A 22,415-nucleotide genomic window follows, 5' to 3' on the forward strand; every position below is an offset into this window, starting at 1 on the left:
TAGGGTGTGAAATCGAAAGATCACTACGTTCACAATCATCTCCCACTTTCCCTAAGATGATTATATTTACCTAAACTGTATTATGACTGTTTGAATCAAATATTAACTCATGGAATAAATACTTCCAAAGTACTTAAAAAAAATCCATCTTATAATAACCAATATGATTATATCATATTCATACACATTCATGAATAAACTATATAATAAAATGAATTCATGAATGCTTGGCTCATCCATGGCTAAATAAAAATTATGGCTCCAACCATTAACCAAAATACCTTGACCCACATGGACCCTGGCCCTGCCAGGGTTCAGCAAAAAAATTTCCGCAACCTTTGCCGCAGTGCCAGGAACTCGGCCTGCGGCCTGTGCCGCAAGGCAGGGATAGGTCGGCTTGAGCATGCGGCTTATGCCGCATGGCTGGGAGCAATCAAGCTTGTGGCTCGAGCCGCAGAATCGGGTCAGGCCGGATAACAAACTCTGCATCCTATGTCGCAAGATGGAAACAGGAGAGCCTACAACCAATGCCACAGAGCTGTGTTAGGCCAGACAGAGCCTGCGGCCTATGCCGCAGGCAGGGAGCATAAAATGCGGGCAGCACCACTGCATGACCTGGTCAGACCTACGGCCTATGTCGCATGGTCTGGCCCATGGTCAGGCCTGCTCCACAATAGGGCTGGCTGCAGCCTGGGTCTGCAACCTAGTTGCAGAATCTGTGGCTATAGCAAACCGCCTGGCCGGAGGCCAGACCGTCTTCCGAGCTGCGGGGCCAGCGCCGACCAAGCATCGCGGTCTCTCTACAACGGGGCCAACAAACTAAACAAAAAAAAATGTTCTGGTCCGAGCATTAACACCAGACGGTCCCATGCCAACGCAGTCAATAAAAAGTTTTTTATCATATGATGCCCTATTTTCAAACGTCCACCATGAACGTCTTCCATTCCGGCCATGAAACAACAAACCGCAAGCAAAACGACATCAAATAAAACTCGATGCTCTGATACCAATTAAGGTTCTGCTACATACCTTTTTGATGAAACAGAAACAGAAAAACCCCGATCGTTGATGCTCGTTTTGCTCAACGGATGCATGCCCTCACTTGGAGAGAATGACAAATCCACAGTCCAAATGCCCTCCGATTTTCAAATGTCACCGTCTTCTACTTGTTTCTTTCCACTGTGCACATTCACTCACTGTGCACATTCATAGCCAACGTACACAACCCCTCTCTCTCACTCTGTTACTTTGTATTTTTTCTGCTACTATTTTCTTTTTCTGTGTTACTCCCAAATGAGAGAGAGCCTCAGAAAAATGGGGAGTGGGCGGTTTCCAAAACCGTCCCCTCCTCAAATGGTGGGTCGGGTCCGGATCTCGCCCATCATGGGTGGACCCGGTACCCAACCCAACATAGTTAAACTTGGATGTATGATAGGAATGAGAACAAACTTGGCCAAGGTTTCAGGATTAGTTTTGGACTTGAAAGGGAAAACATACTCATAAAAAACCACATGTGATACAAAAAAAATTTGGGTTCTAAGATTTAAGCATTGATATCCACGATGAATATTGCTATAACCAAGAAACACATGTTCTGATTTGTAGTTCAACTTATCCTAATGATATGGTCTAAGACAAAGGTAACAAGAACATCTCAAAACCTTGATAAAATTATAATTTGGTTTCTCCAACAAGATTTCAAAGGGAGATTTTTTCCAGTAATAAAGGATGAAACTCTATTTATTAGATAAATTGCAGTGTTAAAAGCATATGTCCAATATTTCTTTGAAATTTCAGCCACACTTGTCAAACAAAGACCTGTATCAATGAGGAAATGACACTATATATCCAATTCTACAAGCTTTCAAAAAAGGGTCAAGGGCTTGATATTCCCCTCCTCCATCTATTTGCAAAAACTTTATTTTCTTGCTAAAAACATTCTCAACATTTGCCTTAAATGTTTGAAAAAACCCCATGACATCAGATTTGTGAGTGAACATATATATCCATGTAAATCGTGAACATAATACCGATAATGATCCATACTAATGACTAGAGCAAGTCTCCACACATCAGAATAAATCAATTCTAAAGGTTCAATAACTTTATGCAATGAAAAAGCAAACGATAATGCATGACTTTTACCTTTTTGTCAAGCATCACATATATGAGAACTAAAACTGAAATAAGGATCTCCAAACTGCTGAACTATTTGATGAACAACCCAGAATGCAGGGGGTGGCCAAGTCTCTGGTGCTATTTATCAATCGTAGATCTTTCTCTTAAAATTTTTTCTTTATTTCTTGCACACCTTTGCCTATTTGAGGTTTCTGTCAGCTTCACTTGATATATCGCTCATTACTGGTCCCTCTAAGTTCTTTTTCGGACACCTGATCCTTTGCACAACAATGTTTAGGATAAAATTCAAATACATCATTATTGTCACGAGTAAACTTGTTTACTGAAATAAGATTTTGGGTGATGTGTGGGACATGTAAAATATCTTTAAGAGCAAATTTAACATCATGAACATGAATTTCAAAGGTGTGTGAATTTAGGTCATGGGTGATATGATGCCGGGTACCAATTCCCTTCATCCATACCATGTGTAGAGACATTGTAAGCATATGGGGGAGAGTTTCTTGGACTACTCGATCGGGTTTCAAGCTGTGTAAAAAAAAATTGTTTAGAAGAAAGATTTTGAGCAAAAAAAGGTCCGTTGGTTTTTAGCACGCCTTGCGGTTTTAGTTTTTCAGTATAAACAAGGGGAGCTCCTGAGTTATATTGAAACTGCATCTAGTGACCGGTTCACTTGATGCCCCATTTGTTGGCTAAGCTATAACCAAGGCCAAGACAATCTCAAATCTCATATGGGGTCTGTCTTTACATCGAGCACTCAGACCAAACTAGGTTTGCAAGCTGATTGAAAGACTGCTTGGTGATCTCTTGGCCCTAACCCACTCAGGTTGGTTGTGACTTGAGAGTCTTGGATAAATTTGGACTTATAATAGGCAATGTATACATGAACTAGACAAAACCATTAGAGACCACACTGCTGATTTCCTAGCCAATTGCCTAATTGGTTGATCCAACTCGAGTCTTTAAGGTTTTTGTTACACTCCTACTCAGCAGAAGCCTCTTTCCTTTGAAAGGGCCACTTTGGAGTTCCCCAATGAGGGAGGTATGAACCCAGAAAAAATGTTTTTTCATATTTATTTTGTAGGTCCCACCATATAGTTCTCATAGACATGTTTGTTTCACTCTTTGTAGTAAAGAGACCCTATTTCCTATGAAAAGGAGCCTCTTGCATAAGGAAGGACATGAAACAAAATGGCTTGTTCAGGATTGGACGGAATGAACAAAAAGGATAGAACAAAACACTCATTAGGTTCGTTCCATAACAATTGTACCAAGTCCAATGTTTGTTTGAACCATACTCAAATATTGTGTTCTAAATGTCAGTAGTTTGATGACGATGTGCCAACAACTTGGACAATCATGGATAATGGGTCAGATTACTTAGTTTTAGATCGTATGACCCAATCCCCTCAACCATACCCCTCAACCATACGAGTGTTTAAACATGTTTATTATGATATTTAACTTCAGATATAGATATCAGATTAGATCTAAAAACAAAAAATTGTTTAAAATATAGGTAATTTCAAAAAAAAATATAAAATAATATTATATATATAAATGTTTTAATCGGTGTTATATTAGATCTAATTATGAAAGTTTATCAAACATTTATGGATTGTAGCTCCAAATATAGATCTCAAACTAGATCCAAGTATGAAAAAATATTTAAATTTTGGGTAATTTAAGAAAAAATATGATTTCATATTTTTTATATACAAATACAAAAATCATAAATAAATTGTAAAACCCTAAAATGCAAGAAAATAAATCATAAATAAACCAAAAAACCCTTAACTACAAGAAAAATAAACCATAAATAAATTATAAAATTAAATATAAAAAACCCTAATGAAAGAAGATCAAACAAAAACAACCCTAATCAAATACAAGAAAAACCCTAATCAAATTAAGTATAAGAAGCCCTAATTAAAAAAAATTGATTCGAAACCAAATTAAAGAAAGTAAGAAAAAGATCTAACCTAATCAACAAAAATCAAGAAAAAAGCCCTAATCAATGAAAATAAAAAAAAGCCCTAATCAATAAAAATCAAAGAAAAATCCTATAATCAATGAAAATCAAAGAAAAAACCTTAATTATTTAGAAGATCTAACCTAATCAACAAAAAATAAAAAAACCCTAATCAATGAAAATCAATGAAAAAAGCCCTAATAAATAAAAATCAAAGAAAAACTCCTTAATCAATGAAAATCAAAGAAAAAACCCTAATTATGTAAAAGATCTAACCTAATCAACGAAAGTCAAAGAAAAAAATGCCCTAATCAATAAGATGAAGAAGAATGAAGAAGGGGGAGAGACAAATAGAGAGAGAGAGAGCTTGCCGCCAGCCTCCCCTCCGTCCCTTTGGCCGCCACATAGGAGAGAGAGAGGGTCAACCCCTCTCTGCTCGTTTCTTTTTTAATTTGTTCCCCATCCTTGTTCTCTTCGTAACAGGGGGTGGAACAAAAAGTTCACGTTATTATGGGCATGGCGGACGGCGTTTTGCGGATTTGTGGCATCCAACGTTTGTTAAAATTGTCGTTCTTTTTTGTGATTTTCACTCTATGGCATGTTTGTTACACACGGGACGCATAAGTGCATTTTGTGCCAAATACATTCTCTTGCAGGAAAGTGCTCCCCCATGTGAGTGAGACACCATTTTCATATGAAGCCCCCAGCTTTAATATGCAAAAGATGGGCCCTACCGGCTATTTCCTTAAGGGGGGCATTCATTTTAGCTCCCATGGGAAAGACACCCTTTTTCATATGAAGATGGGCCTTTTTCCCAAGTTTTGGGGGTGAAACAAACATCCCCTTAATGTATATCACTAGATTTTTCTGAAATTTTGTACTCGTGGCAACGCAGCCAGTGTTGGCTTTACCGTTCAAGACAAAAGTTCACAGGGCCCATCATCTCCTGGTCTTTTCAGATCTTCGTGGGAGCATTTTGATCATTTTATTCTACAACAGTCACAAAATTTCAAAGCACTAAACGAGAAGCAACAGATTCAGTGCACTTTTGTAAACACCCTCCAACCGAGGGTATTTTGGTCATTTTAAGTGAGAGTCCAGAATCGTCAGATATTTTGAGGAAGGGAACCTGGCCTGCCCTTTGACCGAACCCCTTATTTACCATTCAAAAGAGGAATCCCCAACGGCTATGCTGAACAAAGTAGATGGAATTTGGACCGTTGGGGACCCAAAAAGAGGAAAAAACTCGACCGTTGGACGCGTCCCTAATTTCAAACTTCCTATAAAGCGTTCCCTTGTTCCTTCCATCATATTGAAGCCACAGAGAAGAAGAACAGGAACAGGAAAGAGAGAAAGAGAAGACGAAGGAGAACAGGAAAAAGAAGAAAGAAGGGGAAGGGTCTTCTTCTTCCCCCCTCTTGCCGACTGGTTGGATCTTTACAACGGCGGGATTCAGTTCTGATCAGGAGACACAGGGCCGTCTCCATTGCTTATTTTCTTCTGTTTTTTCGACCATCGGAGCCGCGGTATTCGGGCAATACGCTATGGCTCCAAACGCTGCAGTTGCACAACCGAGAGGTTTGGGCCTTCTGTCTTGTTGGTGGCTTCTCTTGGTCTTCTTTTTTTGTTCTCGTTTCTTTTGTTGAATCTTTTGTAGCTTAGCGATGTTGGATTCTGAACCAAATATTTTTCTTTCATCAATTGTTCTACTTTGATGGGTTTTGTTGGTTTGATCTGCCATCACCATCTTCTTTTGGTGATGTCGAGTTCTGAACCAGATATTTTTCTTTCATCAACGTTTTTCTTTTAATGGCTTTGATGTTTTACTTTGATGGGTATTGTTGGTGTGATTCCGATATCACCATCTTCTTTTTGGTGGTTTTTTTAATGGTTGTAACTGTTTGTTTTGTCTCCAATGGGTGTTTACAGATGTTCAGCCTCTGTGTTCCTTTTCTATGATTAGTTCTTAGATTCATCCCATATATGGCAACTTGAAATTTTCAATTAAGATTTTGGGCTTATGCTGTATTTTTTCTTTGAAATCCTTCAATGTGAGAAGATCATACTTTGGTGGAGTCTCATCACGGTGTTTCTTGTGCAACTCTTGTTTACGTTTATTAGAATCTTCCTAGGATTTGGTTCTTATTGTTTCCGATTTCCCAACCTCTTCTTTTTGTATTCTTTGCCGTCACTGTTGTCCTTCCCATCATCGTTTCTCATTTGATTTCTTTACCATCTCATAATCGTTGTCCTCTGCAATCTTTCTTTAGATCTTTGTCAACGTTTGAATCACGTTTCTCCTGGAGTTTTACTTTATTGAATTTTAAACCATTTTCTTATTGGGCAATGTTTTCTGGTGGGAATGCTTGCAGGTGACCCAGTAGTTGCTGGTAAGAAGGCAACCATTGCAGATGGAAACAATCGCCGTGCTCTATTGGACATTGGGAACAGAGTTGATGCTCGTTGCGTGGAAGGGTATACAATATCCTACTTGAAATTTATGCAATCTCCTTTTCATAATAGGAATTTTAATGCCAACTGGTCTTTCCTTTTCTTTCTAACAGCAAACCTCAGCCACAGATCTCACGCCCTATCACAAGGTCTGTTCTGCATCTCATCAGAAGTTCTGTGTATCTATCTTCTTCCCTTCTTGTTAGATTGCAATCAGTGGATGTTTTGTGATGCTTTTTGCTCTTTTTGTTAGGAGCTTTGGTGCCCAACTTCTTGCAAATGCACAGGCTGCAGCAGGAATCAAGGTCTAAGGGGAATCTTTTTCTTTGGAAGAATTCATATATCTGATACTTGCACAAGAATGATAAAATATTTGTTGGTTCTTGGCAGAAAAACTTGCCTGCTGCAGCACCAGTAGCTGATAGAGGAGCAAAGGCGGTGGTTCACAAGAAGGTTACTGCAAAAGTGAAAGTGGAAACAGTAATTGAAATCAGCCCAGATACTAATGAGCAATGCAAAGAGAAATCAACAAACAAGAATGCTTCTTCAAGACGGGGTTCCTCGAGGAAGAGAGTTCCCACTCTTACTTCCATCCTCACTGACAGAAGCAAGGTGAATTTTCCACATTGATCTTTGTTTTTGAACTGAAATGTACACTATGATTCAATATCTTCTTACATTGTTACCATACTTTATTTGAAACAGTATGCTTGTGGGGTGAATGAAAAACCAAAGAAAAATGATCATGACATCGATTCTTTGGATGCCGATGATCAGTTGGCAGTTGTAGAGTATGTTGAAGATATATACAAATTTTATCGCCTAGCTGAGGTTGGTTGCTATTCCTGGTTGGTTCAATTTAATGTGATTGTTTGTATCAGCTGAGTGAATGCTGTATTCTGACAGACTTCAACTCAAGTTCATGACTATATGGATTCGCAAACTGAAATAAATGCAAAGATGAGAGCTATCCTCGCAGATTGGCTTATTGAAGTGCACTTGAGATTTGAGCTAATGCCTGAAACACTCTACCTGACAATGCACATTGTAGATCGATACCTTTCGATGAGAGTTGTTCACCGAAGAGATCTGCAGCTGGTTGGAGTGACGGCTATGCTTATAGCCTGTAAATATGAAGAGATTTGGGCTCCTGAGGTGATGACTTTTCTTCTTTTTAGTTAATACTCGTATGCCATTAACGATAGTTTCCATTAATCACTTCAAGCGATATTTTCTTTCCATTTTTCACTTACTACTGAGCTACCAAATTATTTGATCTTTTGCAAAGTGGGTTTTGTTCAAATTCTTATGTAAAGGATTCTGGCATAGGTAAATGTTTTTAATCCACTAAAATTTAGTTCTGAAAGTATTTTCCTTTGTGGGTTTTGTGTGGCTTTTTGGGCATTGAAAATATTCGTTGATATAGGTACTGAAGCACTTTCTCTAGTGGCTCATCTATCAAACAACTGAACACCACAGACATTGCCTTCTTCGATTTGCAGGTCAATGATTTTGTGTGCATATCCGATAGAGCATATACAAGAGAACAAATCTTGGTGATGGAAAAGACTATCTTGAATTACTTAGAGTGGAGCCTAACAGTTCCTACATCATATGTGTTCTTGCTCCGGTTCTTGAAGGCCTCTGCTTCGGATAAACAGGCTAGGATTACTATCTTCTGTTCATTTGTTTTCCTTCTTTGCTTGTTACTTATTCTTGTCCTTGTCTAATTTGTTGGTTGATGAATGATACACAGATGGAGAATCTGGTGTTCTTTTTTGCTGAGCTGAGCTTGATTCAGTACTCCATGGTAACTTACTGCCCATCCATGCTAGCTGCTTCTGCTGTGTACGCTGCTAGATGCACGATGAACATTAGTCCTTCTTGGACAGATGCTCTCAAGAAGCATACCTGCTACTCGGAGCAGCAAGTAAAGTATGTGATCCACTGGCCCAGGCTCCTCATTGCCCACATCCTATGCTTTGTGTCTACTTATATTTTTATGCTTTGTTCACACGCACATTCACAACTCAAGCATGCACTCACACACTCACACATGGATATATGCCCGTCCCTATGCTTTGTACACCTATACTTTTATTTCTTTGGCTACATGTACACACAAATCCAGCAGGACATTGGGTGACTAGGCTAGAATGTCGTCACCACAATAAAGGTGTGTTTGATTACTTTGTCTCAAACCAGGAATTGAGATCTCTGAGGAATTGACTAGGCTAGATCTACCCCATAGGTAAAAATGTGGTCACCGCAATAAAGAGCTGTGTTCGATTAGATACACTGAACTAGGATTTGAGATCTGGAAACTTGAATTTTTTTTGCATACCCAGAAATTTGTGTGGGTAACATGTGAACTGAACTAGGATTTGAGATCCCAAAATTACAGATTCCTTCAGTGAATAAGTGAAATATCACTGAAGAAACTTGAATTTTTTTTTGCATACCCAGAAATTTGTGTGGGTAACATGTGAACTGAACTAGGATTTGAGATCCCAAAATTACAGATTCCTTCAGTGAATAAGTGAACTATGAATATCAATCTCATTTTTTTGAAAAGGGAAGAGGGATTTGAGATCCAGCTCTGTTCTGATGTGGCCCCCATGCAAATTCAATGCTCAAATCTGAGATATCAATTCATTTAAAGACATCCTAATTTAAACTCTGCAGGCATGAGTAATGGTCATGACCAGGAGTGTACTCTTGGCCAGTACTGTCATTGATGACACAGATGTGCAGGTGGGCCAAGTCTCACCAATGCCATGGAGGGGGGTCCCTGACTCAGAGGTTCGCTTTTAGGGATAGACATTAGTCTGGACTGCTATTTGTCCAATTCATTTCATGTGAAAATCATATCTGCGTGAATGTAGATAGAAGCAAAATTTTAATGCATACAGCCCCCATGCAAATTCAATGCTCAAATCTGAGATATCAATTCATTTAAAGACATCCTAATTTAAACTCTGCAGGCATGAGTAATGGTTGTTCACACACATGACCAGGAGTGTACTCTTGGCCAGTACTGTCATTGATGACACAGATGTGCAGGTGGGCCAAGTCTCACCAATGCCATGGAGGGGGTCCCTGACTCAGAGGTTCGCTTTTAGGGATATAGACATTAGTCTGGACTGCTAGTTTGTCCAGTTCATTTCATGTGAAAATCATATCTGCGTGAATGCAGATAGAAGCAAAATTTTAATGCATACATGTGTTTTTGTGGGTTTCCTTTTGTTTCTTGCTTGTACATTACAATATTGATTTTTTTAACGTCTTATGACTTGGTTAATGTGTGTGCCCTTTTACCAGAGAGTGTGCGAGCCACATGGTGCACTTCCATGCAACTGCTGCAGACAGCAAGCTCAAGGTTGTTTACAAGAAGTACTCGAGCCACCAACTTTGCTCTGTTGCACTCCTTCCTCCTACAACCAAGCTGCTAGCAGAGAGGAGGAGGGTTGCCGTATGATTCCTGTGTGTGTGGGGGGGGGGGGGGGGGTTGGGGAGATTATGGGACACTGTTTTTTTAGTCCTTTGCACCATCCTTGAAAAGAAGGTCGCCCACTTGTGACCCATGTGTGGTATGATTGTCATCCCTCGATACATGACATTGAATTTGATTGTGTTTCTTTTGTCACTTTTTTTGTGTGTGTGATGGTTACTCATTTCTCCAGAGTACATGAAATTGAATTTATATATTTGAACAGACTTCATTTGAAAATGTGCTGCCTCTCTCTCTCTCTCTCTCTCTCTCTCTCTCTCTCTCTCTCTCTCTCTCTCTCTTTTGCGACGATTAAGCTATTTTTTTGGCCGAAATAAAAATCTAAATAAATCTGACTATTTTATTTATTAAGTGACAAGAAGCTTCTTAATGAAGATCCATGATCATCAATCAAAGTCGAGCCCTCTTTAATGCTTATCTAGTTTGTCTGGAGAAGTTGAATTAACATTACTGCAACTCTACTGTGGCAAGCTACCAGCCACTGTTTTAATTCTGGAAAAGTTGACAGATTTATTTCTTGAACAAGATCTCTGCATTTGAGGGTACTACAAGATTCCGTGTTTCCAACTTTGTGGAAGTGGGGGAAATACCAAATTGTGAATCGTGTCACATCTTTCCTTTTCTCGCAGCACTTTGATCTTTAGTGTTTCTCTAGCATGTGAATGAACCAAATAGTGAAGGTTGGTGCCATAACTGGAGAATTAACTTAACTTTACATGTAATAACTGACTGTAAAAATGAGACTGCCATATGTGATCATTTTGGTGTTATCCAAACTTTTATTCTTTAGTGTTTCTCTAGCATGTGAATGAACCACATAATAATAAGGGTTGAATAAATTGGGGTCATACTTTGCTTTTTTCTAAAACCTATTATGATTACTAAATTGGTAACGGCTAAAACATCAATTACTAAAATATAAATAAAAAATGACCGTACTGAACCACAAAAATGACATGTTTCTTGAAATGCCTTAAAAAATTTCAAATTCGTCTGTTGTCCACAACCGCAAAAGCGATGTTTTGGACATTTCACATAAAAGAAATTTTGCAGTTTTTATGTGAAATTATTATATTTTTTATGTGAAACTTATTTGAGCAAATTGTCGATTCGAGTTTGAATTTTCTTTTTACATATTTTTATGCACATTTCTAACATTTTTTATGCAAAGTATTTGCGAGGTTTTGAGATTCGAGTTAAAAAAAAAATCATAGTTTTTTTATGAGAAGTTATTACATTTTTTATACGAAGTCTCAAGTGCAGTTTGTTGGTTCAAGTTTAAAAGAAATTTCACACATTTTTTATGCAAATTTAGAAATTTTTAATTCAAAATAATTCAGGTATTTATGATCATTTTGGTGTTGCAGCAACTGTGTCCAAAACTCTGGAGAATGTTTCTCTATTATGTGAATGAACCACACACAAGGGTTGAAATTGGGGCCATTTTTTGCTTTTTTCTAAGAAAACCTATTATGAATGTTCAATACTCATAAATTGGTAAGGGCTACAAAATCAATTACTAAAATATAAATAAAAAATGACCGTACTGAATGACAAAAATGACATGTTTTTTGAAATGCCTTAAAAATTTTCAAATTCGTCTGTTGTCCAAAACCGCAAATACTGTTCATATGCGATGTTTTGAGGTTAAAAGAAAATTTGCAGTTTTTTATGCGAAATTATTATATTTTTTATGTGAAGTAACTCAGGTATTTGCGCAATTTGTTGATTCGAGTTTGATTTTTTTTTTATATATTTTTATGCACATTTCTAACATTTTTTATGCAAAGTAACTTAAGTATTTGTGAGGTTTTGACATTCGAGTTTAAAAGAAATTTCATAAATTTTTTATGAGAAGTTATTACATTTTTTATACGAAGTAACTCAAGTGCAGTTTGTTGGTTCAAGTTTAAAAGAAATTTTACATATTTTCTATGCGAATTTAGAATTTTTTAATTCAAAGTAACTCAGGTATTTATGATTATTTTGGTGTTGCAACAGATTGTCATATATCCAAACTTTGGAGAATATTATTCTTTAGTGTTTCTCCAGCATGTGAATGAACCACACAAGGGTTGAATAAATTGGGGTCATTCTTTGCTTTTTTCTAAGAAAACCTATCATGAATGTTCAATACTCATAAATTGGTAATGGCTACAAAATCAATTACAAAAATATAAATTGAAAAATGACTGTATTGTACGACAAAAATGACATGTTTCTTGAAATGCCTTAAAAATTTTCAAATTCTCCTACTGTCCAAAATCACAAATACTGTCCATATGCGATGTTTTGAGGTTAAAAGAAATTTTGCAGTTTTTTATGAGAAGTTATTATATTTTTTATGTGAAGTAACTCAGGTATTTGCGCAATTTGTCAATTCTAGTTTAAAAAATAATTACATTTTTTGTGCGCATTTCTAAAAAATTTTATGCAAAGTAACTCAAATATTTGTGAGGTTTTGAGATTCGAGTTTAAAAGAAATTTCACAAATTTTTTATGAGAAGTTATTACATTTTTTATACGAAGTAACTCAAGTATATGTGAAATTTGTTGGTTCAAGTTTAAAAGAAATTTTGTACATTTTTTATGCGAATTTAGAAAATTTTAATTCAAAATAACTCATGTATTTATGATGTTTAGAGATTTGAGTTTAAAAAAAAGTTCATCTAACAGATCTGGATTAAGTATTTTTATAGGAATCTTCAATGCCCTAGGTGGACATGCACATGGAGATAAGGCCGACCGACCAACCTCCCCTCTTCAATGCCCTAACCAAAATTTGGGTTGAGCCTCTTGGGACTTTGCAATTTCATTTATGAAATATTTTGTAATTTGTGAAGCTTTTTTGAAACCTCCCCTAACCTATAAAAGGAGGTTCTCATTGTTAGCATAAAACAAGAAATCAAAACGATTGGAATGCTCGTCATCTATCTCTCTAGTTGGATGTCACTTGTATGCAAGTTTGTGAGGAGGATGAAGGAGAGGCTTCTTTGTGTTGGAGTGAAGGGCGGTAGTTAAATACTAAGAGTGATGCCCTTATGAGGTGTTGTTGCCACCTTTGAACTTGCATTGTAAAGTTTAAGGAAAGTTAAGCTTGTGTTGTCCTCTGATTTTTCTCATACACAGTTCAGTTTTTATAGTGCGTTAGAGTAGATACTCTCTAAATTTTCAGAGAGAGTTCGTTTGAACTGTATAGACGATCTACGATGAAAGAAAAAAAAAGAAAATTAACAAAAAAACCAATACATTATAGATAAAGGGTTAGTTTGAACAATCAGTTTCATTACAACTATTCTCAAACCAGGCCTTTGCCTGAAATGTGCTTGTGCTTTTTGGTTAACATTTTTCTTTTGGCATAGGCCGTCTATACAGTTCAAAGCAACTCGCTTTGAAAATTAAAAAAGTCAGTGGAAATCAGACAGTGTATGAGAAGAGACACAGGACAATACAAGTTTAACTTCTCCTAAACTTGTCGATGCAAGTTCAAAGGAGGCAACATCACCTCACTGTGTCCTTGGAATGAATGATTGTATTAGCATATTCATTTGTTAATGAATGAAATCAATTGGATTTATTGACAAAATTAACGAAAAGAATGATTGTATGAGCATGCTCATTTGTTAATGAATGAAATCAATTTGATTCATTGTAATTTTGATTCACTGTGAATTTTTTGACTCACTGTCACTTTTTGATTCATTGTCAATTTGATTCACTGTTAATTCTGTCCTTTTGTAAATTCGATTCAATGCCAGTTTTTTATTTGTATAAACTATTACAAGGTAAAAATTGCAAATATACGAAGTTCACATAAATTACGCAAATACATGATTTACTTTACGAATAAAATTTATGAAATTTGCATAAAAATGTATAAACTTTCTTTTAAACTCATACTTTCACATAAAAAATGTAAGCACTTGCATTAAAAATAATAAACTTTATTTTGAACTCGAACCTTGAAACTTCTCAAATACTTGAGTTACTTCACATAAAAAATTTACTAAATTGCATAAATAATCTACAAAGTTTCTTTTAAATTCGAACCTCGAAACATCACAAATACTTGAGTTACTTTTCATAAAAAATTTACTAAATTCATATAATAAATCTATGAACTTTCTTTTAAACTCAAACTGACAAGCTACGCAAATACCTGAGTTACTTCGTATAAAAAAATTCAAAAATATGCATAAAAATTGTATTTTTTTTTTAAACTCGAACCTTCAAACCTCGTAAATAGTTGAGTTACCTCACATAAAATTTTTACTAAATTCACTTAAAATATGTACGAGTTAACTTTCTTCTAAACTCAAATCTCTAAATATCACAAATACTTGACTTACTTCACATAAAATAATATAGTCAATTCACATAAAAAGTATGTGAAGTGCCTTTTAAACTCGAACTGACTCTTGGGCTCCTCCACATTATATAAATAGTAGCAACCAAGACATTGCATATTCTAGGGCTCATATTCGAGCACTATTATAGTATAATCTAGGGTTTTCTTTGTGGTTCCCACCAAAATAATTCAACAACTATTTTTGGTGTTTCGACGACTTTTTTAGATGTTATGGCGACTAAGAACCCTGTGTCCATGAACTAGATAGTCCTTCAACCATTGTATCATGAAGTATGTGAACGTCTTAAAACTTAGAGAGCGGGGGTCACACCCTCACCATCTTTACCTCAACAATATCTGAAATAATGGTTTTTAGACATTTACTATAGAAAATGTTAGCTAAAATTTTTGCCACTTCATATGAAGTAGCCAAAAAAATGGATGAAGGATTATTGTCATAATAATGTCTCCTATTTCAGATGCATCTAAGGAGATGGACACAATGAAGGAGCATTTGTTTGAGACATGCGTTCACTAGGAGGTTGTTGGAGATGTACTTGAGCTACCTCCTCCCCTTGTTATGAATATAGATGATAGAAAATAGTGGATGAACCTCAACTAGGGGAGGACATAGTTACACAACGATTAGATGCTTCTCAGTTAGGGTTGAAGGCAGTTGTATAAGGAGAGAACACTTCTCAATAAGGGGAGAAGACAACTCAGCAAGGGGATGACCGAGTTGCACAACAATCGGATGCTTCTCAACCAAGGTTGGAGGAAGTTGTGTAATAGGAGGACACTTCTCAACAAGGGGAGAAGGCAACTCAACATGGGTCTGAGACATCACAACAAAGGGTGAATGCCGATAAGAAAGTGCATGCTCTAAGAATTTTCTCAAAGAGCGGAAGAAGGTCCAATGCTCCTGGGCCAATGCCACAAGCCGATGACAATCACATTGGTTCCAAGCACGACAGTGGTTCCAAGCTCTCCCAAAGGACATGAAGAAAATTCTTGATGGTATGCATTTCTGAAGTTTTTTTGAGATCTCACTATGGAAGATCAGTCACCCCCTCTTAGAGGTTGCGGTAAAGTTTTGGATAAAAAAACCAACACTTTCTGATTTGAAGCTATGGAGACAACTATCACGTTGGAGGACATGAAACAAAACACCATATTAAAGTGTCATAAGGTGCCAGTCAGTGGCCGATGGAGAAATCACAAGTAGTTGGCTACCATGGTTTTCAGGGCAACAAATGGTGCCTTTGAAGGAGAAAGGCTTAAGTTAACATGGTTGAGGAATTACCATAACCCCATAGCAGTAAGGAGGATAAAGAACAAACTATCATGTGCTGGAGGGAAGGCCGATCATACCTAGGAAAAGGATCTGAGAGCATTCTTGCTCTACTTTATTGGCACATGCCTATTCATTGATAACAGTGGAAAGTCTATCCATAGTTTCTATGTTAATTTGGTGGCAATATTGGATCACGCCAATGAATATGCATGGGGGGCAGCTGCGCTTGCACACATTTATGCCTCTTTGAATAGTGTGAAGGCTGAAAAAGTAAACTTGACCGGCATGTTGGTTTTGTTGGAGGTAGTTATTCCTTCATTGTACTTAAACTATTGATTTAAGCTAAAATAATTTTTATGTAATTTATCATGTTGGTTATATTTTGTAATTTTTTATGTAATTTAATGTGTTGTTATGTGTTAATCTTTGTATGAATCCCTGTAGGTTTGGTTATGTGAGCACATATATGTTGGAAGGCCCCTGAGAAGCCATGTTGTTCATGAATTTTCATGTCTCGCAATGTATAGACGTAATATCAATGAAGATGCACCTCGTGGAGGGAAGTCTCACAATTTTCATGTTTCGTCATCATATGGGTTGTGACCAATACTTCAAGAAATTATAAAAGCAGACCAGGGCAGATGTAAGTATATTTTTTTTGTTAACATGTCATACATATTTTTAAGTGATGCAATATAGGACTAACCATGAATGAAACTGCATTACGTAGGTAAACTAGTGCCCCTATGAAGATGCGGGTGAGGAGGAGGAGAACTGGAATGTCGTTGTGCAAGCAAACGCTATGATGAGAAAAGGACATTTGGTTGCACAACATGAATAAAGTGAAGCACCAAATGGCCAACCGAGTGGTCCAGCAATTTGGCTATATTTAGCAACGAACCGATTTCTCTGGCACAATTGGCAAAACTGTTCCGATGATAATCAAGAATAAGTCAAAAGATTACCCTACCCTATTTTAATTGAAACTTGCAGACTGGTGCAAGGGCAACAAGTCATCTGCTTGTTCTCCATAGTAGTTGTTGGTGATGATGATCATGTAGCTTCTCATCATGATGCATACAATCCCTCCGAAAGGAGAGAATAAGGAGGAGGAAAAGGAAGAGGAGGAGAAGGAGGAATATAATCAAAAGCGCAAAAAAAATGCAAGTGGAGCAGATACTCAGTTGGCTCTTGTGTTAGCAGAGATCAGGCTACTGAAGGATACACTTGCTGTAAAGGAGACTAGAATCAGTGTACTGAAGAAAATACTTGTTGTAATGTCTTTGGCCATTATACAATATCAAGCTGTGATTATAGAAAACTATGCTAAGGTGAACAAGTAGATATAAGCACGACTAAGGGATCTAGGCAGTGATTTATGTTTTCGATTGTTTTGTAAATAATTGAAATGATGTTGTAATTGATTTTGTATTTAACGGTTTAACTAGTTTGTATACCAAGTTTTTAGCCTTTACACCTATCGTTTTGAGGTTCGAGTTTAAAATAAATTTTATAGTTTGTTTAAGCAAAGTTATTGCATTTTTAATGTGAAGTAACTCAAGTATTTGTGAGCTTTTGAGGTTCGAGTTTTAAAAAAACTTTCATAGATTTTTTATGTGAAATAACTTAGGTATTTGCACAGATTGTCGCTTTGAGTTTAAAAGAAAGTTCACAGATTTATTATGCGAAGTTATTATATTTTTTATGTGAAGTAACTCAAGTATTTACAAGGTTTTAAGGTTCAAGTTTAAAAGAAATTTTGCAGTTTTTATATGAAGTTATTACATTTTTTATGTGAAGTAACTCAAGTATTTGTGTAGTTTATTGGTTCGAGTTTAAAAGAAAGTTTATAGATTTATTATGCAAAGTTATTATATTTTTTTATGTGAAGTTACTTGGGTATTTGCGCAGTTTGTTAGTTCGAGTTTAAAAAAAAGTTTACATATTTATTATACAAAGTTATTATATTTTTTATACAAAATAAATCAAGTATTTACAATGTTTTGAGGTTCGAGTTTAAAAGAAATTTTGTAGTTTGTTTATGCAAATTTATTATATTTTTATGCGAAGTAACTCACGTATTTATAAGGTTTTGAAGTTCAAGTAAAAAAAATCGCTAACTTTTTATGCAAAGTTATTATATTTTTTATACGAAGTATTTGCGTAGCAAATTTTACAGAAATTTTGCAGACTTTTTATGTGTATTTTTGGATTTTTTCTATGCAAAGTAACTCAAGTATTTGAGCAGTTTTGAGGTTCGAGTTAAAAAAAATTGCAAGAATTTAAAAAATTTCATAAAATCTGTCAAATTTAAATTTAGAAGATCATCCAAAAATTAAATAACATCCATACATTCACTGTTTACTTCATCTCAATATCTCTATCTAAAAATATTATCAACTTCATCTCAATATCTCCATCTCAAACATCATCCAACTCCAGTGTCTTACTATGTTGATGACATTATCAAGTGCACACGTTGTGGTGCGATGTGAATTATACAGGGTAAAGTTCTTCGCCTTCAGGTCCATTTGGCAAAGAAGTCAATGATTGTTGTTTCAGTTGGTAGAAAATAAGAGCTACAAAATAAATTAAGATTAAAAAATAACTTGTGCACCCAAAATTTAAGTTTGAAAATTACATAACAATGTTATAAACGGATACCATATCAGCTTCAAACCAAATGTAAGTTAAGGATTCATTGTCCAAGCATATAACTGCCCTCTCTTCATGCCCAGGAGTTGTGAGCAATTGTTGTGACCAGTAAATGTATACAATTAGTTTTTTTATTTTTTAGTAGTAATACAAAAGAAACAAAAGGTTGCACTTACTCTAAAAGAAATAAGGAGTAAGGTAAATCGTCTTTGACATATTTTCTCCATTTTTCATGAAGCAATTGTATTTTACTTGGTCCTTTTATGAATCTTGCTAAATGCTACATATGTGGTACATGCATATTATATTTGAATGAGTACACATACAAAAGAATAAACAAACAAATATATAAACTTTACACTTGCTATCGAAGTTTTTTCATCAAAAGCAAATTCTTTTTTTTCCTACCAATCTCCTTCACATCCTGTACCTCGAGCACAACAATTGACGCTGAGGATGAGGCTTTGTAGGGTTGATGTCCGCCACGTCTCCCTTTCCCTTTTGTTGTTCTTATACTCATTGCAAACTACCTAAGATATACATACAACACATAAGACATTGGAGTTGTTCATTAACAAAGACTACATAAATACAAAAAAACAAAAGTCATTAAAGAAAAAAGTAACGAATATAGATAGCACAATAAATTAAAGAATAAACATACAATTTAATATGCTTTTTCCTGTTGTAGCCAAGCTCAACACAAATATTTCACTTATATGGCACATCATTCTTGTTTGTTATCTGTCTCTTCTTCTTAGGGCACCCTAGTTTAGGACCCACATTTGGTGGTAAGAGAGGTATAAGGTTCGAAAGAACAACATATGACACATTATTTGCCATTGGCATGAATATATAGCTATTATATGTAGTACGATACAAATCAACAATATATCACTTATCACAATATTCATCTGGTTGGTTGCCTTCGTACAAAATGCACATGATCGCATGTTTGCATGAAATCCCGCTAACCTGTCACTCTCTAAAACTGCACTCTTTACTCATGAGATTAATAGCATAACCAAATCTCAGTCGCAGGCTTCATATCGGCGTTGAAGGCAATGCATTACTTGCACACGTACATTTTATGCATCTTTCTTACCTTTCTCGAGCTTTTCTTTTATATTGAGCACCACAAAAATTCCTGACAAGTTTTGCCCATCATTCCTTCTTTGCTCATAAAGTTTCATTAATATAAAATAAAGCTTTTCAATAAGTGGAATGAGAGGCTTGCCACATATTGTGAGAATCTACGCATTGAAGCTCTCCGCTATATTAGAGGCTAAGCACTCATACTTAGATGAAAATGCATTGTTAGCCTAATGTTTCTTTGCAACATCTTTTGTGACATATGTATACATGTCTCCATGTTGCTCGTTGATCTTTTCAAGAAAGTATGTGTATTGAGCTGCCATGGTTGCGATCCACCAAAGTGGTACAAGTGATGGACCAAAAGCAGTTTTAAGATTATCTGTCAAGTGCTTTATGTAATATCCAACATGACAATTAGTCCATATGAGGAGAACAACATACTATAGCCCTGAGTGCCTATCTGAAATGATTATCAACCATTGTTTAGCTTTGGGGTTCTCAATGTCATAGCGATCCAATTATCGCTTTACGTATGACAAAAACGATGCTCATGAATCCTCCAACTCCTTATCCACAACTACAAAGGCAACCAAAAATATTTGACCGCAATGATCAATACTATGAGCCGACAACAATATACCCATGCATTTTAAATTTAGGAATGTACCATCTAGTAGAAGAATTGGAGGACATCCTTTAATAAACCCATCGATGCATGAACAAAAATATAAGAATAAGTACATAAATCAATTTCGCATATCGGTCTCAATGACCACATTTGATTCTCGGTTAATCATCTTTTAGTGATAGCAATAGGCAAGAAGCAACCTGAAGGAGTCTTCGAATGAACCATATATCTCCACCCTACCTACTTTTTGTCCATGCTATGCTTGTTTGTAACTAAGCTCCACACCTTCCTCACAACTTATGTAATTTATGATTTCTCTTGAAGTCATCTTTGGGTTATTGTGCAACCGTCTTTGAATAACATATGAAACCCCACTTGAAAGACACATTCTCCGCTGCTATATTTCCCAATGATTCACTGTATGTATGCTCACTTTGATACTTTTTCACTTGAATGAATGTTGTTCTCTGCACCTTTATGCAATGGGTCCTTCGGGTGCAATCAATCTTAGTCTGCAGGTTCTTTTGCGTGCATACGATAATTACTCTGTTGTTACAACTCTTCTTGAATTTTGTTTTATAGTTGTTCTTGATCACATGAACTTTCAAAAATTCATGGCAATGATCAACATCATTAAACCTATTGCCGATAGCAACCTCTCGATCGTTGAACTCTGTTGATAGCCACTGAAATTGTTCACAATCATCAAGTCTTTTCTTACGAAACTATTCATACAACTGAGATGCCTTTGTATCAAAGATTGCCAATTGCTCTTCCATGAAAGAAAACCCATTCATTGAGAACCTAGTAAACCCTAAACATTAGCGTATAAACCTAAAACATTTCTAAAGCCCAACAAATGCTCACAAAACTCACACAACATACCAATGCTTGGGTTTCTGAGAGGTCATTTGTGCATCATTGCTAGGATGCATATCACTAAAATTGGGGTTTCCAAGTGGTTTCACATCCTCTCTAGTGATCCTATGTTGATTTATACCCTCAACTATTCATAGAAGTTCTTCATTGTCTGCAGATTTAACATCTATATTCCTAATCGGTTAAAAAAACTTGATGTTCTCTACTTGTATAACATTAGTATTGTTTATTATTTATTACAATTGCATGTTTAGTTAATCAACATTATTCACTGCATGGGACATTTTGATGTTCAGCAACACACTGACCTCAATAGATTGTTCTACATTCCTTTCAACTGCTTCTTGTTGCACTATGCAAACCACTAAATAAATGTCGCCACTAAATAACATCCATTCTACATCATCGTAGTAAAAAACATCTACCCATCCTGGTTCAACACCTATGAACATCAAATATGTATATCAGAGGGTGATTAACTCTTCACTTAGTCATGTTTTTCGAGACAACCTAGACACTAATTCATTAAAGCTAATATTTTTGGAGACCACTAAAGATCTTCAACTATGATCATCAATGATACGGTAGTGCACTTTAGCAGATACTCAAGTCATCTTAACTACCTACACCAACCACATAGAATATACAACATCTATTCATAATAGAATACATACGACAACCACTCTGCAAAACCAACTACCCACATTAATACCTTATGCACGATCAAACCAAGCCCCATTACACAAACACAGAAAAATAAAAATCATATAATAATGGACAAGCATCTTCAAAGAAGCAAAAAAATTATTTTTTTGTGTGATAAAGCATCCTCAAAGCACACAGAGATCTTCAAAATAAACATATTATATTCATTAAAAAACCCTAAACTATATGTAAGGAGGAAATTTTGGGGTCCACAAGTTGGGGACTACAAAGAACTCACCTTTCAATCTAATAAGAGAAGTCGATGGGAAGAATATCAGAGCCTCGTCAAAATCACAAAAAAAGTCATTGGAGATAAGAAAAACTCAAAAACTGTATGGAGGGGATTTTGGGGATCACAGGTTGGGAACTATAAAGAATCCTAGATTTTGTTCTTAAAAAGAAGCAAAAATTTTGAGATGCTGGTACTGGGTCAAAAATAACCCTGATCCAGATCCAGATCCAGTGCCAGCATCTCAAACAGAGAAAAAAAGAGCATGTTTTAAATTTTAAAAGACATTCACAGATTTTTTATGTGATATTATTTTATTTTTTATGTGAAGTAACTCAAGTATTTACGCAATTTCTCGGTTCAAGTCAAAAAAAAAAGTTGTACATTTTTTATGCAAATTTAAGAATTTTTTATGTGAAGTAACTTAGGTATTTGTGATGTTTGAAAGTTCGAGTTTAAAAGAAAGTTCACTTTATATATATATATATATATATATATATTTAATTTAT

General features: G+C 35.8%; 1 protein-coding gene across 1 annotated transcript; it reads left to right on the forward strand.

Annotated features, from left to right (window-relative positions):
- Window positions 1-634: 634 nt before the first annotated feature.
- On the forward strand, window positions 635-17,058 carry LOC149814173 (cyclin-B1-1-like). Its single transcript, XM_089989892.1, has 11 exons — window positions 635-794; window positions 6,484-6,586; window positions 6,676-6,711; window positions 6,816-6,867; window positions 6,953-7,174; window positions 7,268-7,393; window positions 7,469-7,717; window positions 8,065-8,223; window positions 8,319-8,497; window positions 9,884-10,034; window positions 16,777-17,058. The coding sequence occupies exons 1-11, from the start codon at window positions 635-637 to the stop codon at window positions 17,056-17,058; spliced, it is 1,719 nt and encodes a 572-aa protein (XP_089846018.1).
- Window positions 17,059-22,415: the final 5,357 nt, after the last annotated feature.

Source organism: Nuphar pumila, chromosome 15, assembly GCF_984573655.1.
Source record: "Nuphar pumila chromosome 15, dmNupPumi1.hap1.1, whole genome shotgun sequence".
Classification (NCBI taxonomy): domain Eukaryota; kingdom Viridiplantae; phylum Streptophyta; class Magnoliopsida; order Nymphaeales; family Nymphaeaceae; genus Nuphar; species Nuphar pumila.

What these genes read in the sequence shown, in the direction of transcription:
- LOC149814173 (XM_089989892.1), top strand. Translation starts at nt 635, where the DNA reads ATGTCGCATGGTCTGGCCCATGGTCAGGCCTGCTCCACAATAGGGCTG. An exon ending in AGGCTGCAGCAGGAATCAAG is followed by an intron (nt 6,868 to 6,952) that starts GTCTAAGGGGAA and finishes GGTTCTTGGCAG; the next exon opens with AAAAACTTGCCTGCTGCAGC. An exon ending in CCTCTGCTTCGGATAAACAG is followed by an intron (nt 8,224 to 8,318) that starts GCTAGGATTACT and finishes AATGATACACAG; the next exon opens with ATGGAGAATCTGGTGTTCTT.